Consider the following 22202-nt stretch of genomic DNA (forward strand, 5'->3'; position numbering starts at 1 on the left):
GAAGGGAGGATGGAGGAGGTGGGAGGAGGAAGGATGAATGGAGGAGGAGGAGGAGGAGGTGGGAGAGGGGAGGAGCGAGGAGGAGGAGGTGGGAGAAGGTAGAGAATGGAGGGAGGAGGAGGAAGGGAGAGACACCAATCCATTATCCAGACGGACAGAATCATGGCGCTCGTGCAACATAAGGAACAATGGGGGGGGGCGGGGGCCGTACCTTTGACGCGGACTTTGCACGTGGTCCAGGACTCCCCGGCCTTGAAGGTGACGTCACAGTCGTCCCCGAGAGCGACGCGGGCGATCTCGAGCGTGCGCGTTCGTCCGCGCGCCGTCGTCGTCGTCGTCGAGGTCGCGACGACGACGACGCCGTCGCGTAGCCACTCGCCCTCGAGGAAGGAGTCCTCCACCTCCACGGAGAGCGTCAACCCCTCGCCCTGCCGCACCTCCACGAGACGCGGCAGCTTCTGCACGATCTGCCCTGTAGGGAGTGGCGAGATGTTGACTGCCTCGCCTGGTATACAGGAGGTCGTGGGTTCGATCCTGACGCCTGCTGTATATTTGGAGTTTGCGTGTCTCTCTCTCTCCGTGGCGAGATGTTGACTGCCTCGTCTGGTGTGCAGGAGGTTGTGGGTTCGATCCTGACGCCCGCTGTGTATTTGGAGTTTGCGTGTCTCTCTCTCCGTGGTGAGATGTGAACTACCTCGCCTGGTGTGCAGGAGGTCGTGGGTTCGATCTCGACCCTGATGCCTGCTGCTGTATATTTGGAGTTTGCGTGTCTTTCTCTCTCTCATCGTCATCATCATCACGGTGGCTAGGAGATATTAACTACCTCGCCTGGTTTACAAGAGGTCGTGGGTTCGACCCTGACGCCTGCTGCTGTATATTTGGAGTTTGCGTGTCTCTCTCTCTCCGTGGCGAGATGTTGACTACCTCGCCTGGTGTGCAGGAGGTCGTGGGTTCGATAAAATTATATTATATTATTATGTTTAATTTTTATCATTTCCATTCTACGTGACTTTACCGAAAGAACCAAGAAGATGAATCTCTGCAGTCACGAAAGCTTTAAATCGGAATTTAACCGCCACTACGGGGTGGGATTCCACAAAACTTTAAGATCCTTCAACAAGCTCCGTGATAAGAAGGCTCAGCTAATCGAGTCGCTTACCTTTCTGAAGAGATGCCGCGACTCTAAGACCTGTTCTTCACCTGAGGACGGCTGCTTGCGTTGTGGCCGAAACGTCGTGAGAATGATTTTATTATGTTTTATTTTTATTATTTTATTATTTCCATTCTACGTGACTTTACCGAAAGAACCAAGAAGATATTGGGATGCTGCTTGTGACGTGCCCCCTACTGGAGTGCAACAGCTACCCGACATATTTATCTATCCCCACCCGGCCCACCACATCCAGTATACATCTCTCTCCCATTACGGCCGCGCCTTTTTTTGGCCACAGCCATCGAACGAGAGACAGCGGCCGTCTGGAACGCCTCTCTCCTTCCCCCGTGTTTAGCAAGCCACCGTTAGCAGCCCCGTCCCTTTGTTCACGTCATCCAGATCGAAAACTCGCTCCTTCGGATTCGCCCCCACCCCTCCCACCGGCGTAAACATTCTGATTCCAGACAGGAAGAAGGAATCATATTCTTAGGTTTTTTCGGTAAAGTCCCGTAGGTAAAAAATTAAAATTCATGAAAGTAAAATAAAAAATAAAATAAAAATCACGACACAAGCTTCCGTCTTCAGGTGGAACCGTCACAGCACGATAGCTGTATCAAGTAAATGAGAACTTCCAAGAAAACAGTCCTCGTATATATACTGGCTGAGGGTGGGAGGAGCCAATGTCCAGGGCCTACCTTGGCGAAAACATTCTGTTTTCGGATCGGAATAAAGAAGACGGAGAGGGAGCAACGCTCGATCCCACCTTTGACGGAGAGCTCTGCGACGGTACGGCTGCCCCCGCGCGTCTCGCAGACGTACACCGCGTCGTCGTCTGCCGTCACGTCCCGGATGACGAGCCGGCGCTTGGTGCCGTCCGCCTCGATGCCGTACTTGTGGCCGGGCGCCAGCGGCGTGTCCTCCAGGAACCAGCGCGCCGACAGGCCCGCCGAGGGCACCTCGCACTCCAGCGTGGCCACGCCGCGCTCCCGCACCTCCACGTCGCGCAGGCGGCTCTTGAACAGCAGCTGCGGCTCTGGTGGGGGGAGACAACGGCGCGTTTTGATCTCTACGAGTCTCTACGTGTATCTGTGAGTCTCTATGAGTATACATGAGTATCTACAAGTCTCTACGAGTCTCTATGAGTATATGCAAGTCTCTAGGAGAATCTACAAGTCTCTACGAGTCTCTACGAGTATCTGTGAGTCTCTACGAGTATCTACGAATCTCCCTGAGACTCTACAAATGTCTACGAGTCTCTATGAGTTTCTATGAGTCTCTACAACCTACCCACGTGGGAACGGCTTACACAATTGGAAACGCATTTGTAGCGTGGGAGGAGAAGAGGAGGAAAAGTTCTACCCCTCCGTGTTTATGTCCCGCAGCTTTACTACTTAGACCCCACTCTTTCCTGGTTAGACCACGCCCCTTCCTGGCGATGCCCCGCCCCCTCCCTGGGGAGCCCCGCCCCTTCCTGGTTAGACCACGCCCCTTCCTGGCGATGCCCCGCTCCCTTTCTGGTGAGGCCCGCCCCATTCCTGACGATGCCCCGCCCCCTTCCTCCTCATGCTCCACCGCTTTACTACTTAGACCCCACTCCTTCCTGGTTAGACCACGCCCCTTCCTGGCGATGCCCCGCCCCTTCCTGACGAAGCCCCGCCCCCTTCCTGGCGATGCCCCGCCCCCTTCCTGGCGATGCCCCGCCCCCTTCCTGTGAGCCCCTCCCTAATTATGCCCCACCTCCTTCCTGATGACGCCCCACCGTCTCTAACTCTTTCGACTTCATGCCTTTACATTTTTAGGCCCCCGGCGTGGCGTCCGCTCGCGCTCGTGTGGCAGGGACTCGAACATCCGATTGAGCACGGTTAGCTACGTACTGTGCAAAAGAAGTTCAACATGCATTGAACGCGCTCGCTACTCCCTAGCCAATGTATTTGCGCCGTGGTGCACCGCACGGCTTTTTGGCGACAGACCTCGGCCGACCGAGAGCGAGAGAGCGAGGGAGAGCGAGAGAGAACTAGTGAGTGAGTGAGAGAGCGAGAGAGAGAGAGTGAGAGAGAGAGTGACAGAGAGCGAGAGAGAGAGCGAGAGAGAGAGCGAGAGAGAGACAGCGAGAGAGTGAGAGAGAGAGCGAGAGTGAGAGAGAGCGAGAGAGAGAGCGAGAGAGAGAGCGAGAGAGAGAGCGTGAGAGAGAGCGAGAGTGAGAGAGAGAGAGAGCGAGAGAGAGAGCGAGAGAGAGAGAGCGAGAGAGAGAGCGAGAGAGAGAGCGAGAGAGAGAGCGAGAGAGAGAGCGAGAGTGAGAGAGAGAGAGAGCGAGAGAGAGAGCGAGAGAGAGAGCGAGAGCGAGAGAGATAGAGCGAGAGTGAGCGAGAGAGAGAGCGAGAGAGAGAGTGAGAGTGAGAGAGAGCGAGAGAGAGAGAGTGAGAGAGAGAGAGAGATAGAGCGAGAGTGAGCAAGAGTGAGCGAGAGAGATAGAGCGAGAGAGAGAGCGAGAGAGAGACAGCGAGAGAGCGAGAGAGAACCTGGTGGCCGGAGTTCAGTCTGCCGTGGGCAAGAGGCGACGCAGACTCGCGGTTACCGTTCACGACGAGCTGCACGGCGCTGAAGGTCTGCCCGATGGCGTTGAAAGCGGAGCAGGTGTAGAAGCCGTTGTCCTCCTGCCGGCAGAAGAGAACGCGCAGCACAAAGAGTCCTCCCCCGCCGGCGTCGTCCTCGTACATCACGTAGCGGCGGCCCCTGCGGAGCCCCACGCCGCTCTTCATCCACACGATCTCGGGCTTCGGTTTCCCCGTCACGCGGCAGCTGAGCCGCGCGTGTTTGCCCTCGGTCACCGTGAAGACGCCGGGCGTCTCGCTGTGGCTCTGGTCGCGGTGCTGCTGATGATGCGTGCCGGCGGCGGCGGCCGCGGTGGTCGTCATGAGGGCGGATGGCCGACACGAGCCGTCGTCGTCGCCGCTGTGCGAGTTGACGCTGCTGTCGTTGTCGTAGACGCCGCCGCCGGCGGTGCCGTGGCGCTTGCGGTGGACGAGCGACTGGGCGTCGTCGGGGGCAGACCGCGGGCCAGAGTCCGATTGTCTCCGCTGCTCCTGCTGCCCCCACCGGCGGTCGGGGTCAGAGGTCGCCGGCTCGATGCCCTCTGCCGACCGGTCGCCGTCCGCTAAGGGCGAGCACGCCAGGAGGGGGCGGGAGGGGGTGGTGGGGAGATGCAACGGTCGAGAGGTCGATGGGGGGTTGGTAAAGGCGCAGCCCTGCAGTTGCTTGCCCCCCGCGGCACCGCGGGTGGATGGGCGGTCCCTGTGGAACGGGCTCGACGAGAAGAAGTGAATCGTATTGTGGTAACACCGGGGTCATCCATGGCGGGGCGAGGGCGGCGGGGGAGACGTCGAAACACGGAGGAGCCCCCCAAAGCGCGGGGCCCGGGGCAGTCGCTTTGGGGCGACGCTCCCGGCGAGCTAAGCAGCCTCGCTTGAAAGCCGAACTTCAAGCCAGCCGTTCGCTTGGAGAATCCGAAGCTGTATTTATGCTATAGGAGGAATCTGATGATCTATAAAGCTCTTTTTTCACAGATTGTCCAGCAGAGGCGGATCCTTAAACTTCTCAAGGTGGGACAGGGTCGGGGGAGGCGGGGGGGGGGCTGTACGAGAAATTAATCGCCGGGCGATTAATTTTGGAACACCTTCAGTCCATTTGATCCGTACATTTATTAAAAGGTTCTCTAATTCCATTGAAATTAGGACAACATCACCCAGTGGATGGTTTCAATGACCGAACTGTTGCACCGGGTTTGGGTGCGTGGGTGAGTTGGCAGACGCATGCCCTCCTGTGCAGAGGCAGAGGGATGCTTGGGAAAGGTCAGAGGTTGATTGTTCGGAAACAGGGAAGCGGAGAAATATAATGACATTGGGACTTGGAGTGAGAGGTGAGAGCAGATGTCGCAAACGGGTTTTGATTCCTTACCCGTACCCTACCCGATACCCGGCTACCCGTACCCGGCCGGGTATCGGGTAGGGTACGGGTATCAGGTACCCGATTGCGACCTCTGGGATGAAGCCATGTTGCAGGCGCGGGTGGGTTGAATCTAGGAACTTGAATTGTGAGAAGAGACAAGACGTTGGGAAATGAGTGACAAACAGTTACTCACCAGTGACTCATGGGCTACCCGTACCCGTACCCGGCCGCACCAGGGTCGCAAACGGCTACCCGTACCCGGCCGGGTACGGGTAGCCGGGTATCGGGTAGGGTACGGGTATCGGGTACCCGGTTGCGACCTCTGGGTGAGAGGGACTGGGACGCCTGGGACAGATATCAAACTCTAATCGAGGATTTCCCTTCGGATCTGACACGCACAGTCGTATGAAACTCGAGGATTTCCCTCCAGACCTGGCATGCAAAGTGATATCAAACTAATCGAGGCTTTACAGAAACAGAATATTGATTTAAGCTAAAGGAATCTGATGAGCTATAAAGCTCTTTCTCACAGATGTCCAGTCGAGGCACGGGGTCAGAACGTTACAACAACAACAACAATCAACAACAACAACCAACAACAACAATCAACAACAACAACCAACAACCAACAACAACAACAAACAGTACAACACACACGATAGGAGTGCAACGTACAAGAAAGGTAAACAAATCACTCAAACACAAACAAATACAACACTCAACCATCCCCATCCTACCCAGACAAAGCCCACTGAGGCATTCACTTATCTTTCAGAAGCGACCTGCCCCACCACAAATCAGAGGTCGCAAACGGGTTTTGATTCCTTACCCGTACCCGGCCGCACCAGGGTCGCAAATGGGTACCCGTACCCGGCCAGGTACCCGTTCCCTACCCGTACCCTACCCGAAATGAGTGACAAACGGTGACTCACCAGTGACTCACGGCCTACCCGTACCCGTACCCGGCCGCACCAGGGTCACAAACGGCTACCCGTACCCGGGTACGGGTAGCCGGGTATCGGGTAGGGTACGGGTATCGAGTACCCGGTTGCGACCTCTGCCACAAATGATAGAAGCTCAACAAAGTGGCCCCACAGCGCTGGCGATAACACACGAGGTGTGCAGATGTTCTAACACCAAATAGAAACCGTTTGCGAAGGAATCGAGTCTGCATTATCCACGCGTGTTTATGGTGAAAATGCAAACAAACACGCTCTGATAACATTTTGATTGTCTTTGAGACGGATTGGCCAACTCCGGTGCCGGTGACATGCTTCTTTAGGACGTAATCTCCAGAGGTGTGGACTCGAGTCATGTGACTTGGACTCGAGTCAGACTCGAGTCATGAATTTGATGACTTGCGACTCGACTTGGACTTGCATAACAATGACTTTGTCCCACCTATGAGATGTGGACTCGAGTCATGTGACTTGGACTCGAGTCAGACTCGAGTCATGAATTTGATGACTTGCGACTCGACTTGGACTTGCATAACAATGACTTTGTCCCACCTATGAGATGTGGACTCGAGTCATGTGACTTGGACTCGAGTCAGACTCGAGTCATGAATTTGATGACTTGCGACTCGACTTGGACTTGCATAACAATGACTTTGTCCCACCTATGGTAATCTCACCAGTGTCAGACCGGAGAACGGCCAAAAGCAAACAGTACCAAGACAATGCCACACGTATTAGGACATGTATAACTCAAACACAAACAAATACAACTAAACCATCCCCATCCTACCAGACAAAGCCCACTGAGGTATTAACTCACTGTTCATCATCATCATTACGACAGTGATGATGCACCACTCTGCTACTCGTCCTGACGCAATCACTCAGCTCGTCAACCACCTCCATGGAGCATCACGGTTGTTGCTCTGTAAGGGACTCCTTTACTTAGGAACATTCAACTTACGAACTTTCAGAGATACGGACAAACCTGTCCGTATGTCCAGTTGCCTGTTCGGACCGAGAGTCGTAAGTTCAAGCGCCGTGCAATAGATGGCGGTGTTGGCATCTACATCTGCAGAACGTGAAGAACCAGTGGCATCTACATCTGCAGAACGTGAAGACCCAGTGGCATCTACATCTGCAGAACGTGAAGAACCCATGGCATCTACATCTGCAGAACGTGAAGAACCAGTGGCATCTACATCTGCAGAACGTGAAGAACCAGTGGCATCTACATCTGCAGAACGTGAAGAACCAGTGGCATCTACATCTGCAGAACGTGAAGAACCAGTGGCATCTACATCTGCAAGAAAGTGAGGAACCAGTGGCATCTACATCTACAGAAGGCGAAGAACCAGTGGCATCTACATCTGCAGAACGTGAAGAACCAGTGACATCTACATCTGCAAGAAAGTGAGGAACCAGTGGCATCTACATCTACAGAAGGTGAAGAACCAGTGGCATCTACATCTGCAGAACGTGAAGAACCAGTGGCATCTACATCTGCAGAACGTGAAGAACCAGTGGCATCTACATCTGCAGAACGTGAAGAACCAGTGGCATCTACATCTGCAAGAAAGTGAGGAACCAGTGGCATCTACATCTACAGAAGGTGAAGAACCGGTGGCATCTACATCTGCAGAACGCGAAGAACCAGTGACATCTACATCTGCAGAACGTGAAGAACCAGTGGCTTCTACATCTCCAGAACATAAAGAACCAGTGGCATCTACATCTGCAGAACGGGAAGAACCAATGGCATCTACATCTGCAGAACTGAAGAACCAGTGGCATCTACATCTGCAGAACGTGAAGAACCAGTGGCATCTACATCTGTAGAACGTGAAGAACCAGTGGCATCTACATCTGTAGAACGTGAAGAACCAGTGGCATCTACATCTGCAGAACTGAAGAACCAGTGGCATCTACATCTGCAGAACGTGAAGAACCAGTGGCATCTACATCTGTAGAACGTGAAGAACCAGTGGCTTCTACATCTCCAGAACGTAAAGAACCAGTGACATCTACATCTGCAGAACGGGAAGAACCAATGGAATCTACATCTGCAGAACGTGAAGAACCAGTGGCATCTACATCTGCAGCTGTACAACATGAAGAACCAGTGGCATCTACATCAACAGAACGTGAAGAACCAGTAGCATCTACATCTGCAGAACGTGAAGAACCAGTGACATCTACATCTACAGAACGTGAAGAACCAGTGGCATCTACATCTGCAGAACGTGAAGAACGAGTGGCATCTACATCTGCAGAACGTGAAGAACCAGTGGCATCTACATCTGCAGAACGTGAAGAACCAGTGGCATCTACATCTACACAACATGAAGAACCAGTGGCATCTACATCGACAGAACGTGAAGAACCAGTAGCATCTACATTTGCAGAACGTGAAGAACCAGTGGCATCTACATCTGCGGAACGTGAAGAACCCGTGGCATCTACATCTGCAGGAGATGACACAACTTTCACAGCCACTTACCATGTTTAGTGTGCACGCCGTAAAACGCGTTTGGAATCGACGGGGAGTAAAGTTGGACTTACGAACCAATCGACTTACGAGCAGTACCTCTGCAACAGAACTCGCTCGGCAGCAGCGACGCGGACGACGGCGCCAGCACGAAGGCGGGAGCCGCGTCGTGCTGGCGCCCGCCCCCCTGGACCTCCATCGACGCGACTCAGCCGAGGCTCGGTGCTGCCGTGGCTTGGTTTGGCACGGCTGTGGCTCGGTTCTGCTTGGCTTGGTGCTGCTGTGGATCGGATCGGCACGGCTGTGGCTCGGTTCGGCACGGCTTGGTGCTGCTGTAGCTCGGATCGGCACGGCTGTGGATCGGTTCTGCTTGGCTTGGTGCTGCTGTGGCTCGGTTTGGCACGGCTGTGGCTCGGTTCTGCTTGGCTTCGTGCTGCTGTGGATCGGATCGGCACGGCTGTGGCTCGGTTCGGCACGGCTTGGTGCTGCTGTAGCTCGGATCGGCACGGCTGTGGATCGGTTCCGCTTGGCTTGGTGCTGCTGTGGCTCGGTTTGGCACGGCTGTGGCTCGGTTCGGCACGGCTGTGGCTCGGTTACGTTCGGCTCGGTGTTGCCGTGGCTCAGATCGGCGCGGCTGTAACTCGGTTTTACTCGGTTTGGCACGGCTGTGGATCGGTTCCGCTTGGCTTGGTGCTGCTGTAGCTCGGTTTGGCACGGCTGTGGTTCGGTTCGGCTCGACTGTAACTCGGTTCCACTCGGTGCAGCGCGGTTGTGTCCCGGTTCTGCTCGGCTCTGCGCGGCTGAGCTGTGGCTCGGCGCGGCTGTTGTGGTGCGCATGAGGGGAGGCGGCGATTATTTTTAGGCAGAGGAGGTGACGACGACCGTCCCCCGGAGGGACAAGTGTGAGTGTGTGAGACAAGTGTAAGTGTGTGCGAGTGTGTGCGAGTATATGTGAGTGTGTCAGTGAAACACAGTGTGTGTGTGACACAGGGTGTGTGTGTGTGAGACAAGTGTGTGTGTCTGTGTGAGTGTGTCTGTGTGTGTGTGTCTGTGAGACACAGTGTGGGACACAGTGTGTGAGTGTGTGTGACAAGTGTGTCTGTGTGTGTGGCAAGTGTGTGTGTGTGTGACACAATGTGTGTGTGTCTGTGTGAGTGTGTGTCTGTGTGTGAGTGTGTGTGTGTATCTGTGAGACACAGTGTGTGAGTGTGTGTGACAAGTGTGTCTGTGTGTGTGACAAGTGTGTGTGTGAGTGTGTGTCTGTGTGTGAGTGTGTGTGTCTGTGTGTGTGTGTCTGTGTGTGTAGCGGTTAGCACGCTGCACTACGAACCTGGCGACCCGGATTCGATTCCTGCTCACGGCCAACACCCAGTGACGATTATCTGAACCGGCTCTGAGCCTCCCCTAGGTCGACTCAGCCTCAAATGAGTACCTGGTGCGGTGTGTAAACATCGCCACTAGGGAGACAAAGGCGGCCGGGCGTGGTGTTGGCCACCCACCCTCTTGTGTGCCGTACCGGCCTTCATAGGTGCTCGCTAACAGCACTTGCCCCTACAGTCTGTTAAGGCTACACGGGGGATCTTTGCGTGGTGTCATCTGCCAGTCGTCATCTCAGTCAGTCAACCCACGGCACCTGCTGGATCCGTCCCGTGACCTCCTTCCTGCCAACGGGCATTCGACACTTCACGTGGCTTTTCCGGCTCCCCAGCGTTCGAAGAAGACGCGCACATCACCGACATGTGTGTGGTACATGGCGTGCTCCAGCCGGAGCCGCGCCTTGAGCAGGCCCCTGAACACTGGAAGCACGGAGCAGCCGTCAGTGTCACCCTCCAGCATCTTCTTCCTCGTTCTGTACACCGCCAACTTCGCCTGAGCACAGGCGAAGTTGGCGAGGTCATGGCGCTTGTTAGCCAGGTAAGGCACCACCCCATATACGAAGCTGCTGTTGTAGAAGGGCACCCCCAGTTTCCTGAAGATGTCCCCCAAAAGGCGGAACATTGGTTTGAGCCGCTGGCAGTGTAAGTACCGGTGGGGCAGATCCTCCCTGGCACGGCAGGACATGCACAAAGTCTGTTACCCCTGGCGAAATTCGGCTGAGCCACACAGCCGATGGCAACGTCCACTGGAGGTCACCAAGGCGTTTGGCTACGGGGGGAGACTTGTACATGTGTTTCCACTGAGGGGCGGCCGCAATGAGGAGCGTGACCCCAGCCCCACCACCACCAGCCCCACCAGCACCATCAGCCCCACCAGCCTCACCACCAGCCCCACCACCACCAGCACCACCACCACCAACCCCACCACCACCAGCCCCACCACCACCAGCCCCACCACCACCACCAGCCCCACCACCACCACCACCAGCCTCACCACCACCACCACCAGCCCCACCACCACCACCAGCCCCACCACCACCAGCCCCACCAGCCCCACCACCACCAGCCCCACCACCACCAGCCCCACCACCACCACCACCAGCCCCACCACCACCAGCCCCACCACCACCAGCCCCACCACCACCACCACCAGCCCCACCACCACCAGCCCCACCACCACCACCACCAGCCCCACCACCACCACCAGCCCCACCACCACCACCAGCCCCACCACCACCACAACCACAGCGCTGGGTTTTGCTGAGATCGCGGCCAACTACCCTTGTCACTCAGTGAGCCTCGTGTCCATCCACATCTCTCTCTCTCGTGTCTATGTAGTGCGTGTGTGTGCGTGTGTGGTGTGTGTGTGGTGTACGTGTGGTGTACGTGTGGTGTGCGTGCGTGTGGTGTGTGTGTGGTGTACGTGTGGTGTACGTGTGGTGTGCGTGCGTGTGGCGTGCGTGTGGTGTACGTGTGGTGTGCGTGTGTGGTGTGCGTGTGGTGTGGTTTGTGTGTGGTGTGTGTGGTGGGTGTGGTGTGCGTGTGGTGTGCGTGTGGTGTGTGTGGTGTGCGTGTGGTGTGCAGTGTGTACGTGTGGTGTGTGTGTACGTGTGTCCGTGTGGTGTGTATATGGTGTTATACGGGGAGCGGTGGTGTAGTAGTTATCACACTGCGCTACGAACCCGGCGACCCGGGTTCGATTCCCGCTCACGGCCACCAACACCGGTGACGATTATCCGAATGAATACCCGGTGCGGTGTTTAAAACATCGCCACTGGGGAGACAAAGGCGGCCAGGCACGGTGTTAGCCGTTCCGGCCTTCATAGGCGCTTCTCGCTAACAGCACTTGCCCCAACAGCCTGTCAAGGCTACACGGAGGGGAGGGGGTGACGGGGATCTGTGTCTTTGGTGTCACAGCTGCGATCTATAAATAGTTTTGGGACTTCTCCAAACCTGGCTTGGAGAGCCGCTGATGTGCTTGGGTAAGGGAGACTCGGTTCCAAACCTCTTCCCCCCGCCCCCCGCCCCCAGCTTGAGTGTACTTGACACGTTGCTGGACACGGACTCGTCTACTTACGAACAGTCGAACTTTCAGAGATGCGAACAAAGCCTGTCCTGGATGTCCAGCTGCCCGTTCGGACCGAGTGTAGAAAATTCGACCGCCCCGCGCAATAGATAGCGGTGGTGGCATCAGCAGAACGTGAAGAACCAGTGGCATCTACATCTGCAGAACTGAAGAACCAGTGGCATCTACATCTGCAGAACTGAAGAACCAGTGGCATCTACATCTGCAGAACTGAAGACCCAGTGGCATCTACATCTGCAGAACTGAAGAACCAGTGGCATCTACATCTGCAGAACGTGAAGAACCAGTGGCATCTACATCTACAGAACGTGAAGAACCAGTGGCATCTACATCTGTAGAACGTGAAGAACCAGTCGCATCTACATCTGCAGAACGTGAAGAACCAGTGGCATCTACATCTGCAGAACGTGAAGAACCAGTGGCATCTACATCTGCAGAACGTGAAGAACCAGTCGCATCTACATCTGCAGAACGTGAAGAACCAGTGGCATCTACATCTACAGAACGTGAAGAACCAGTGGCATCTACATCTACAGAACGTGAAGAACCAGTGGCATCTACATCTGCAGAACGTGAAGAACCAGTCGCATCTACATCTGCAGAACGTGAAGAACCAGTGACATCTACATCTGCAGAACGTGAAGACCCAGTGGCATCTACATCTACAGAACTGAAGAACCAGTGGCATCTACATCTGCAGAACGTGAAGAGCCAGTGGCATCTACATCTACAGAACGTGAAGAACCAGTGGCATCTACATCTGCAGAACGTGAAGAACCAGTGGCATCTACATCTGCAGCAAACTCCACAGAGCATTGAGGGAGGTGGTTACGGGGGGGTGGCTGAAGGGGGCTGACGGGGGCTGACACCCCCCCACACTTCCTTGATCAAGATTCAAATGTTTGAGGGCCACCCCAGCCCCCCATTTCCCTATAAATTAATTCCTGGTCAAATTAAGAAAAGCGTTTCCTCGAGTGGCAGAATGCATCGCAATGACAAAATTAAACGAACCAAAAATATCCCATCCTTGGCTCGCCGCTCTCTTTACAGTTGATGTAACAATGAGCGTGGCTTGCCCCCCACCATCAACCCACCACCAAGCCCCCCACCATCAACTGCTCAACCCCCCCACCCCACTGAGTGTCTGTGTCGTCTTATTCGTCGTTTTCTTCAAAGCTTCCCTTGTCCGCGTGCGCGTTCACGGAAAAATTGTTCAATATAATTTTTTTAAACGATAACGGATTTCCTCCTCCCTTTCAAGAACCGACAATTTTTTGTCCGTTTTTGTCGCGTTCGACCATTCACAGATACAATCGCCGCCGCGGGGGTCAACGTGAACAAAGCCCGGGTTTATTTCCGTTACGCGCTTTTAAAGCCACGTTGAAGACAACTTCCTTAGAACCGATTTGTGCGTTTCAGTTTTCGTTGTCCTTCGCCCCGCGTGCGCTCACCGCACGATCGAGCCGCCGTTGGCTACGTACGGCGCAAAAGAAGTTCAACGGACGTACTAGGACTCCTCGACTTACAAACATTCGACTGACAAACTTTCAGAGATACAAACCGAGAGTCGTTAAGTTCAACCGCCACGCAAGAGATGGCAGTGGTGGCATCGACATCTGCAGAACGTGAAGAACCAGTGGCGTCAACATCTGCAGAACGTGAAGAACCAGTGGCATCTACATCTGCAGAACGTGAAGAACCAGTGGCGTCAACATCTGCAGAACGTGAAGAACCAGTGGCATCTACATCTGCAGAACGTGAAGAACCAGTGGCGTCTACATCTGCAGAACGTGAAGAACCAGTGGCGTCTACATCTGCAGAACGTGAAGAACCAGTGGCATCTACATCTGCAGAACGTGAAGAACCAGTAGCATCTACATCTGCAGAATGTGAAGAACCAGTAGCATCTACATCTGCAGAACGTGAAGAACCAGTGGCATCTACATCTACAGAACGTGAAGAACCAGTGGCATCTACATCTGCAGAACGTGAAGAACCAGTGGCATCTACATCTGCGGAACGTAAAGAACCCGTGGCATCTACATCTGCAGAACGTGAAGAACCAGTGGCATCTACATCTACAGAATGTGAAGAACCAGTGGCATCTATATCTGCAGGAGATGATACAACTTTTAAAACCATTCCCCGTGTTTCGTGTAACACGCCGTACAACGCGTTAGGAATCGACAGGAGTAAAGTTGGACTTACAAACAAATCGACTCACGAACAGTACCTCTGAGACCTAACTCGTTCGTAAGTAGGGCAGTCCCCGTACTTACAAAAAAAAACCTCGGAACTTAAATAATAATCGAAGGTGAACAACACAGTAGCGGTAGCGGCATCACCCGAAACAATTCCCCGGGGGCAACCCCCCCCCCACCCCATCAGAACTGAATCGAGCCGTGCGCCGCGGTACACCAAACATCCCAAGCGACCGTTGCCAGGAACCGTCGCCCGCGACGCGGTTTTACTCGCGAGCCGCCCCGTTGCGACGCTGGCACGGAGACGCGGTGACCGGGGAGGGCTCTGGCCAGGCAGCGGACAACGGAGTTTTGCCGAAAAGCGCCGTTTGAACGGCGAACGGCGACTGGGCTCCGCCGTTGAAAGTTAGCGGCGAATGGGGCAAGGTGGGATGGAGTCAGATTTGTACGTATTCGGGGTTGGGGCTGGCACGTCAATTGGTTTGCATGGAAAACGGTGCAGCAACAGCAGCAGCAACTATTGGCGGTGACAGTTTGCCAGCAACGATTGCCAGCAACAACAACAACAATGCCCTCCGGGGGGGGGGGGGGGGGGGGGTGTGTGTGTGTGAATTGCTCAGGTGAAGAATGGCACTCAATTCCCAACAGCAGCATCCTTCAACTTTTTAGCCCCTTCAATTTCCAGAGACTTTAGTAAATAAGTGCATGAAATCATACAGCCGGTGGGGGGGGGGGGTGGTGTTGTTTCCGTGTCGCTGGTGGAGCAGCAGCAGCAGCAGTGGAGATGACCTCGTGCCTGGTAGCCACAGCCCGGTCGACTAGCTTCGTGGACGTGGAGTGCAGGACGCAGAAATACTTAGAGGGTCCCCGGCAGACCGTGGAGTAGGTGGCCAGGCAACGAGTAGCCGCGGCGGCCACAGTGCGAGGCACACCGGGACGTGGTTGTGCGGGGGGGGGGGGGAGAAACGAAATCCCCAAGCGGTGCTCCGCTCACAAAAGCATAGCGGCGCCCCCTCAGTGCAAAACGCTCCCCCGCCGTTTTCGTAACCCAACACGCAAACTCGACCCGCGCCACACGCAGCTCGCGTTTCTGCAGAAAGAGGGGGGAGAAAAACAAATCTCGTGCCTCTCCTGGCCCGCTTGGGCACAGTCCTGGCACAGTTTGGTTGTGCCAGTGTGGGGGAAAAAAGAAAAAACTATAATAAATTATTTATTTTTGTCTCCGCCGTCTTCTTTGTGCCACCAGCCGGGCACGGACGTCTTCAGCCCGAGCTGGTGGCCGCCCTCGGCGCTCACGTGCAGCTGCTCGTCAGCGTGAGCCAGTCGAACGAGAGCCAGCCCCACGTCGCCCTCGTGGGCACGCAGCTTCCCCGCGGACTTGCCGTCCGCGGTCGTGACGGCCGCCCCCTCCACGACTCTCGCGCCCTGTTGACAGGGGGGGGGGGGGGGGGATGGAGTAAGCGAGCAAATTAAAACCGCGCCACACGCTATACCATTAGTAACGCTGCGATATGATGCTTTCGGGCCTTTGGGCCCTGTACTCATCAATTGCTACAAAGCAACAAATATTACACAACTCTAAGCGATTACAACATCCGTAGACGGTGCTGATTGTTGCTGACTACCTCGCGTTTTGTGCCTTTTTGGGGCTCTCTACTCATCAATTGCTACAAAGCAACAAATGTTACACAACTCTAAGCGATTACAACATCCGTAGACAGTGCTGATTGTTGCTGGCTGCCTCGCGTTTTTGTGCCTTTTGGGCCCTGTACTCATCAATTGCTACAAAGCAACAAATATTACACAATTCTAAACGATTACAACATCCGTAGACGGTGCCGATTGTTGCTGCCTGCCTGCCTGCCGTTTTCGGGCCACTTTGGGAGGGCCCTGCACTCATGGATTTCTTAAAAATAAAAAAATTAACCCGTAAAAACAAAGTTTTTCACTATAAATCCTTTATATGCGTGGTGGCTAGAGTCCTCTCGTCCTCTGGCTTGAGATGGCTGCCACCTATGGGTCAGATGATTGCCTGCCACCATTAAGCAATTGGTAATTAAATATAAAACAAATTTTCCTAAAAAGTGTAAAGTTATGGAAAAAAATTTTCACAAAAAGAAATTGTCACGCACAACGAGTCTGTGTGCAAAATGTCAGCTCGATTGGATCACGGAAAGTGGGTTAAAAAAACGACCGAAAGATTTGCACGGTCGTAAGCGCGCAAGCAAGCAAGCAAGTGAACTTAATATAAAGGATTTAAAAAGAAGACGACACGAACATTGCCCGACCGCGAGCGATTCCCAGGCCTGCGTCGTTCAGACGGCCGTGGCCCCCACATCTCACCTCCGGCAGGCGCAGCAGCGACACGGGCATGAGGCGCTTGCGAATGACGCCCGTGTGGTGCGTGCGCGCCGTCAGCTCCTGGCCCAGGTAGCAGCCCTTGCTGAAGCTGACGCCGTTGGCGTAGACCAGGTTCGACTCCAGCGGCAGGGCAACCCCCGGGGGGAGGTCCTTGACGCCCTCGGCGATGCCTGGAAGCGGGCGACGGAGCAGAGGGCGATTGGACGACGCTCAAACGAAAATCGCGGTCGGCGCCTGTGCGGCAGAGGTCGCAACCGGGTACCCGATACCCGTACCCTACCCGATACCCGGCTACCCGTACCCGGCCGGGTAGCCGTTTGCGACCCTGGTGCGGCAGGGTACGGGAAGGCCGTGAGTCACTGGTGAGTAACTGTTTGTCACTCGTTTCACAACGTCTTGTCTCTTCTCACAATTCAAGTTCATAGAATCAACCCACCCGCGCCAGCAACATGGCTTCATCCCAGATGTCGCAATCGGGTACCCGATACCCGTACCCTACCCGATACCCGGCTACCCGTACCCGGCTGGGTACGGGTACCCGTTTGTGACCCTGGTGCGGCCGGGTACAGGTACGGGTAGACCGTGAGTCACTGGTGAGTCACCGTTTGTCACTCATTTCCCAACGTCTTGTCTCTTCTCACAATTCAAGTGCGTAGAATCAACCCACCCGCGCCTGCAACATGGCTTCATCCCAGAGGTCGCAATCAGGTACCCGTACCCGTACCCTACCCGATACCCGGCCGGGTACGGGTAGCCGGGTATCGGGTAGGGTACGGGTACCCGATTGCGACCCTGGTGCAGCCAGGTACGGGTAAGGAATCAAAACACGTTTGCGACCTCTGCCGTGCGGAGAGTTTGTGTGTCCTCGCGGTTTGCCCCCCCACACCTTCACTGGGACAAATTTCCCCCTCCACATTAAGCGGTCACCTTGGGACATTAGCGTACGGCGAAGTACAAATAGATGTCAATTGGTATTACCACTTTCGCTCACGAGTTTCCGCTCCTCACCCCCACGACCCCCCCTCAGTCTCCCCCCCCCCCCCTCATAACCACCACCACCATCACCGTTCCTGTTCCCTCTTCATATTCACATGACACGGCTATCACTCATTCACCGCCATTCAATCATCGTCGTTTACCGTCATCAATTTCCCTACCACCGATGCCCACGGCATCATCACAGATTCGCCCCCATCGCTTCCTCCCGCTCATCCCTTTCATTCGCCTCGTCTCCGCCGTCACATTCACACACTCGCGTTGCGCCGTTGCTAATTCTCCGTAACGCACCTTGGTTAAGGCGCTGCGCCTAAGTTCCGTTTCAGTAAGGACAGAATGTTAGAATGAAAAGGGCACATCGGAGGACGTGGCTTTCACTCCGCTAAGTTGCCGCATGGCTCCCCCGTGCCGTTCCCGTCCCGTTGTATCGTGCACCGCCACACGACATTTTCCGTGGCCGACGTTGGCACGCGAAACGAGGATCGATCGATCGACTGACAGGCGACTGTCCGCACTATCTCACAGTCTCGCGCGCCCGCAAGCCGACAGCGCTGAAAGAGCTTCTTGCGCAATTCCGCCGTTGCGTTGGCTAACGGCAACAGATGGAGCGGCACTGCAAGCGACTTGGATTGGCTTTAGAGTTGGGATCGAATCCGAATCTGGACACGGGAAAATGCCGCGGCAAGATTTCTCACTGCAGGCGAGTAATCAAAAGAGCGGGCTGGCTGAAGGGGCGGTGGTGTGCCCCAGTTCATCGCTTTTATTGAAAACTTCCCACATTATTTTGATGAAAACCAAATCTACCCAATTTATAGCTGTTTTTTCAATGTTTAAGTGCTCAGATATAAATATTTTTTAACCGCCACATCAAAGTATAACGTGCCAGTAGAAGCCGATGGACTGAGATCATCAACTTACTGCACAGGACAACCTGTTAATCCTCACAGGTTGCCGAAACCCGGACAGAATCCCAGCCGTGCCAGATCAGCGCTCCCACCTCCGAGCCAAGAGGCGCGAGGTCAAAGGCGGCGGTCACACCGCACCGCGCGGCGCTTTCAGACGCGCTGCTTCTGCGGCCGTCTGGAACGCTCTTCCCTTCCGATATTAGGAAGCCGCTGTGGAGCGGTGCACTTTTAAATCATCGTCGAGATTGACAAACTCATTTCTTTCCAACAGCTTCTTGCATTTAGTTTGTTGTCCTTCCCCCCGCACCTGCGATTAGCACGGTTATCTACGTACGGCACAAAAGAATCATATTCTTAGGTTTTTTCGGTAAAAACAAATCTAGAATTAGAGGTACAAAAGAAGTTCAACATCAATATAAGGGTTTCTATGAGTCTCTGTGGGTTTCTGTGGGTCGCTATGGTTCTATAGGAGTCTCTGGATCTCTGTTAGTCTCTATGGGTCTCTACTAATATTAGGAAGCTACTGGAACTACGCACTTTTAAATCTAGATGGGAAAACTCATTTCTTTAGAACTGCTTTTTGTGTTTCGTTTGTTGCCCTTCCCCCGCACCTCCGATTACTCCGGTCAGCTACGTATGGTGCAAAAGAAGTTCAACACACATACATTGAACATCATCATCACCACCACTTAATATTTACACGCGACTCCATTGCCACGGTACATCTCGATGGGGCCCATCCCGAGTGGCCCTCCACCAGGGGCCACCTGATGGCAGCTGTCCCTGTGTGGCACAAGGCGGACACAGCACACCGGGGGCATCAGTCTGCCAACGACGGGCAGGGGGGCGGGCGGTTTACGTTGCTAGAACGTCAGAAGCAGAGGTTGCAACCGGGTACCCGATACCCGTACCCTACCCGATATCCGGCTACCCGTACCCGGCCGGGTACAGGTAAGGGTACCCATTTGCGACCCTGGTGCGGACGGGTACGGGTAGGCCGTGAGTCACTGGTGAGTCACCGTTTGTCACTCATTTCCCAACGTCTTGTCTCTTCTCAACAATTCAAGTTCCTAGAATCAACCCACCCGCGCCTGCAACATGGCTTCATCCCAGAGGTCGCAATCAGGTACCCGATACCCGTACACTACCCGATACCCGGCCGGGTACGGGTAGGGTACGGGTACGGCCGGGTACGGGTACGGGTAAGGAATCAAAAAAATTTTCGACCTCTGGTCAGAAGCTCACCCAGCCGGTAGCGATGCTTGATGTAATCTGTCAGCTCTCCAATCTCGCAGTCAGGAAGCCACTCCGCGGGCGTGCACGCAGAGTCCAGCACCAGCCTCCAGCCCATGGCTTCGGTCCTGGGGTCTCGGCACGCCGCCACCACCTTCGACCCGTCCACCTTCAACGCGACCCCCAGGTGGGGCGGCAGGAGCTGCCCGTCGGGCGGCAGGATTGCCCAGACGTGCAGCGGCGGGTCGGGGTCGCGCACGGTGACCTTCCGCCGAATCTTGTAGATCTTCAGGTGCTTCTGCAGCTCCTGGATGATGCTGGTGTCGCACTCGATGAGAATGCTTGGGTCGGGCTGAGTGGCCACCTGTATCCTGAGAACGGTGGGGGGGGGGCAGTGATGGTGAAAGGTCCACGGTTTGCCGGCAAAACTTTTCGCAATCAGCTAATTTTGAATGACAGTTATCACCGTGACCATCCATTATTTCCCCCTTGTCACAAAAAGATGACCATCATCATCACTTGTGAATTTAATGGTGGTCAAACGTTCCTAAAACGTTGTTGACGATGATGTTCAAAATCAGAACAGTTGTTTCTACTGGAGAAATCCGACGTGACTTTACCGAAAGAACCAAAGGGTATTTAAGAGTTGTTATTGTTGTCGTCAAGATGTTGAGTGGAGGATGATGGTAGTCAGTTATCCACGAGAGTTAATTGTACACTGTATGTTGAACTTCTTTCGCACCATACGTAGCCTACCGTGCTAATCGGAGATGCGGGGAAGGACAACAATCTATGGGTCTGTGTGTGAGTCTATGGGTCTGTGTGTGAGTCTATGGGTCTCTGTGTGGGTCTATGGGTCTCTGTGTTAGTCTATGGGTCTCTGTGTGAGTCTATGGGTTTCTGTGTGAGTCTATGGGTCTCTGTGTGAGTCCATGGGTCTCTGTGTGAGTCTATGGGTCTCTGTGTGAGTCTATGGGTCTCTGTGTGAGTCTATGGGTCTCTGTGTGAGTCTATGGGTGTATGTGTGAGTCTATGGGTTTCTGTGTTTCTATGGGTCTCTGTGTGGGTCTATGGGTCTCTGTGTGGGTCTATGGGTCTCTGTGTGGGTCTATGGATCTGTGTGGGTCTATGGGTCTCTGTGTGAGTCTATGGGTCTCTGTGTGGGTCTATGGGTCTCTGTGTGGGTCTATGGGTCTGTGTGGATCTATGGGTCTCTGTGTGAGTCTATGTACTGTACGTTGAACTTCTTTCGCGCCGTACGTGGCCAAAACGTGCAAATCGGAGGTGAGGGGCGATCCCCACAACGCCGCTCGACTATTCACAAAGCGATGAATGATGCAGATGAACGTGAACCCCAAGCCACTCACCGGTAAAACAAAGCGTCGTACATGACCCGTCCCTGCACGTTCAAGAAGTGTCCATAAACACCGCCACCACCAGCAGCATCACCAACAACACCATCACCGCCACCTTCACCACCACCACCACCACCTTCACCATCACCACCGCCAGTCTCCATGAACGGGGCCATGTCCCCAGTCGTCAACCCCTGCAGAAAGCTCGCCGAGTCTTTCCCGTCCACCCTCACGACTCCGCGCTGCGGCAGCCGAAAGCAGCGAAGGGCGTCTTCACGCGGTCCACGCCGAGGCGCGGACCCCGCCGCCCTGCACTCCCCGGCCGCCAAGGGCGCGCCGTGACCCCGCAGAGCCGCCAGGCAAGAGGGTAGGCTGCGCGGACCCCGAGTGCGGCCTACTCGGCTGACGCTCAGCGCCACGGGACCCAGCCAATACATGGCTCGTGATAGATGTGCTGCTGCTGTTCGTTGTTGTCGTTGCGTTGTTTGATAAACAGCTGGCACTTAAAGCGGCAGAATATTCGTCGCGTGGAGCGGCCGGTAAAGTTCAGGGCTGAGAGTTAAAGACGCTTGCGGCATTGCGAACGCCGGGTCCGGACTTCAGCGAGCTCCAAATGCCAGGGTCTGGAGGGAATCCTCTAGTTTTGTAACGCTATGCATGTTAGAACTGGAGGGAAATCCTCTAGTTTCATATGCCACTTATGCCAGATTAGGAGGGAAATCCTCTAGTTTCGTATGACAAATGTCAGAACTGGAGGGAAATCCTCTAGTTTAATATAACTATGCGTGCCAGATCAGGAGGGAAATCCTCTAGTTTCATGACAACTGTCAGAACTGGAGGGAAATCCTCCAGTTTCATATGACAACTATGTCAGAACTGGAGGGAAATCCTCTAGTTTTATATAACTATGCGTGCCAGATCTGGAGGGAAATCCTCTAGTTTCATATGACAACCATGTCAGAACTGGAGGGAAATCCTCTAGTTCCATACAAGTATGCATGCCAGATCTCGGGGGGAATCCTCTAATTTTATATAACTATGCGTGCCAGATCAGGAGGGAAATCCTCTACTTTCATCTGACAACTATGCCAGATCAGGAGGGGAATCATCTAGTTTTATATGACAACTGTCAGAACTGGAGGGA

At 54.5% G+C, this 22202-nt stretch overlaps 1 protein-coding gene across 1 annotated transcript; it reads right to left on the reverse strand.

Moving 5' to 3' along the window:
• Window positions 1-14003: 14003 nt before the first annotated feature.
• IBA57 (iron-sulfur cluster assembly factor IBA57) lies at window positions 14004-21664 on the reverse strand. The gene is made up of 4 exons (XM_078881666.1): window positions 21071-21664; window positions 19716-20074; window positions 16552-16739; window positions 14004-15633 (listed from the first exon to the last, which is right to left on the reverse strand). The coding sequence occupies exons 1-4, from the start codon at window positions 21493-21495 to the stop codon at window positions 15415-15417; spliced, it is 1191 nt and encodes a 396-aa protein (XP_078737792.1). The 5' UTR covers window positions 21496-21664; the 3' UTR covers window positions 14004-15414.
• Between the last annotated feature and the right edge of the window lie 538 nt (window positions 21665-22202).

Source organism: Lampetra fluviatilis, chromosome 62, assembly GCF_964198595.1.
Source record: "Lampetra fluviatilis chromosome 62, kcLamFluv1.1, whole genome shotgun sequence".
NCBI lineage: Eukaryota > Metazoa > Chordata > Hyperoartia > Petromyzontiformes > Petromyzontidae > Lampetra > Lampetra fluviatilis.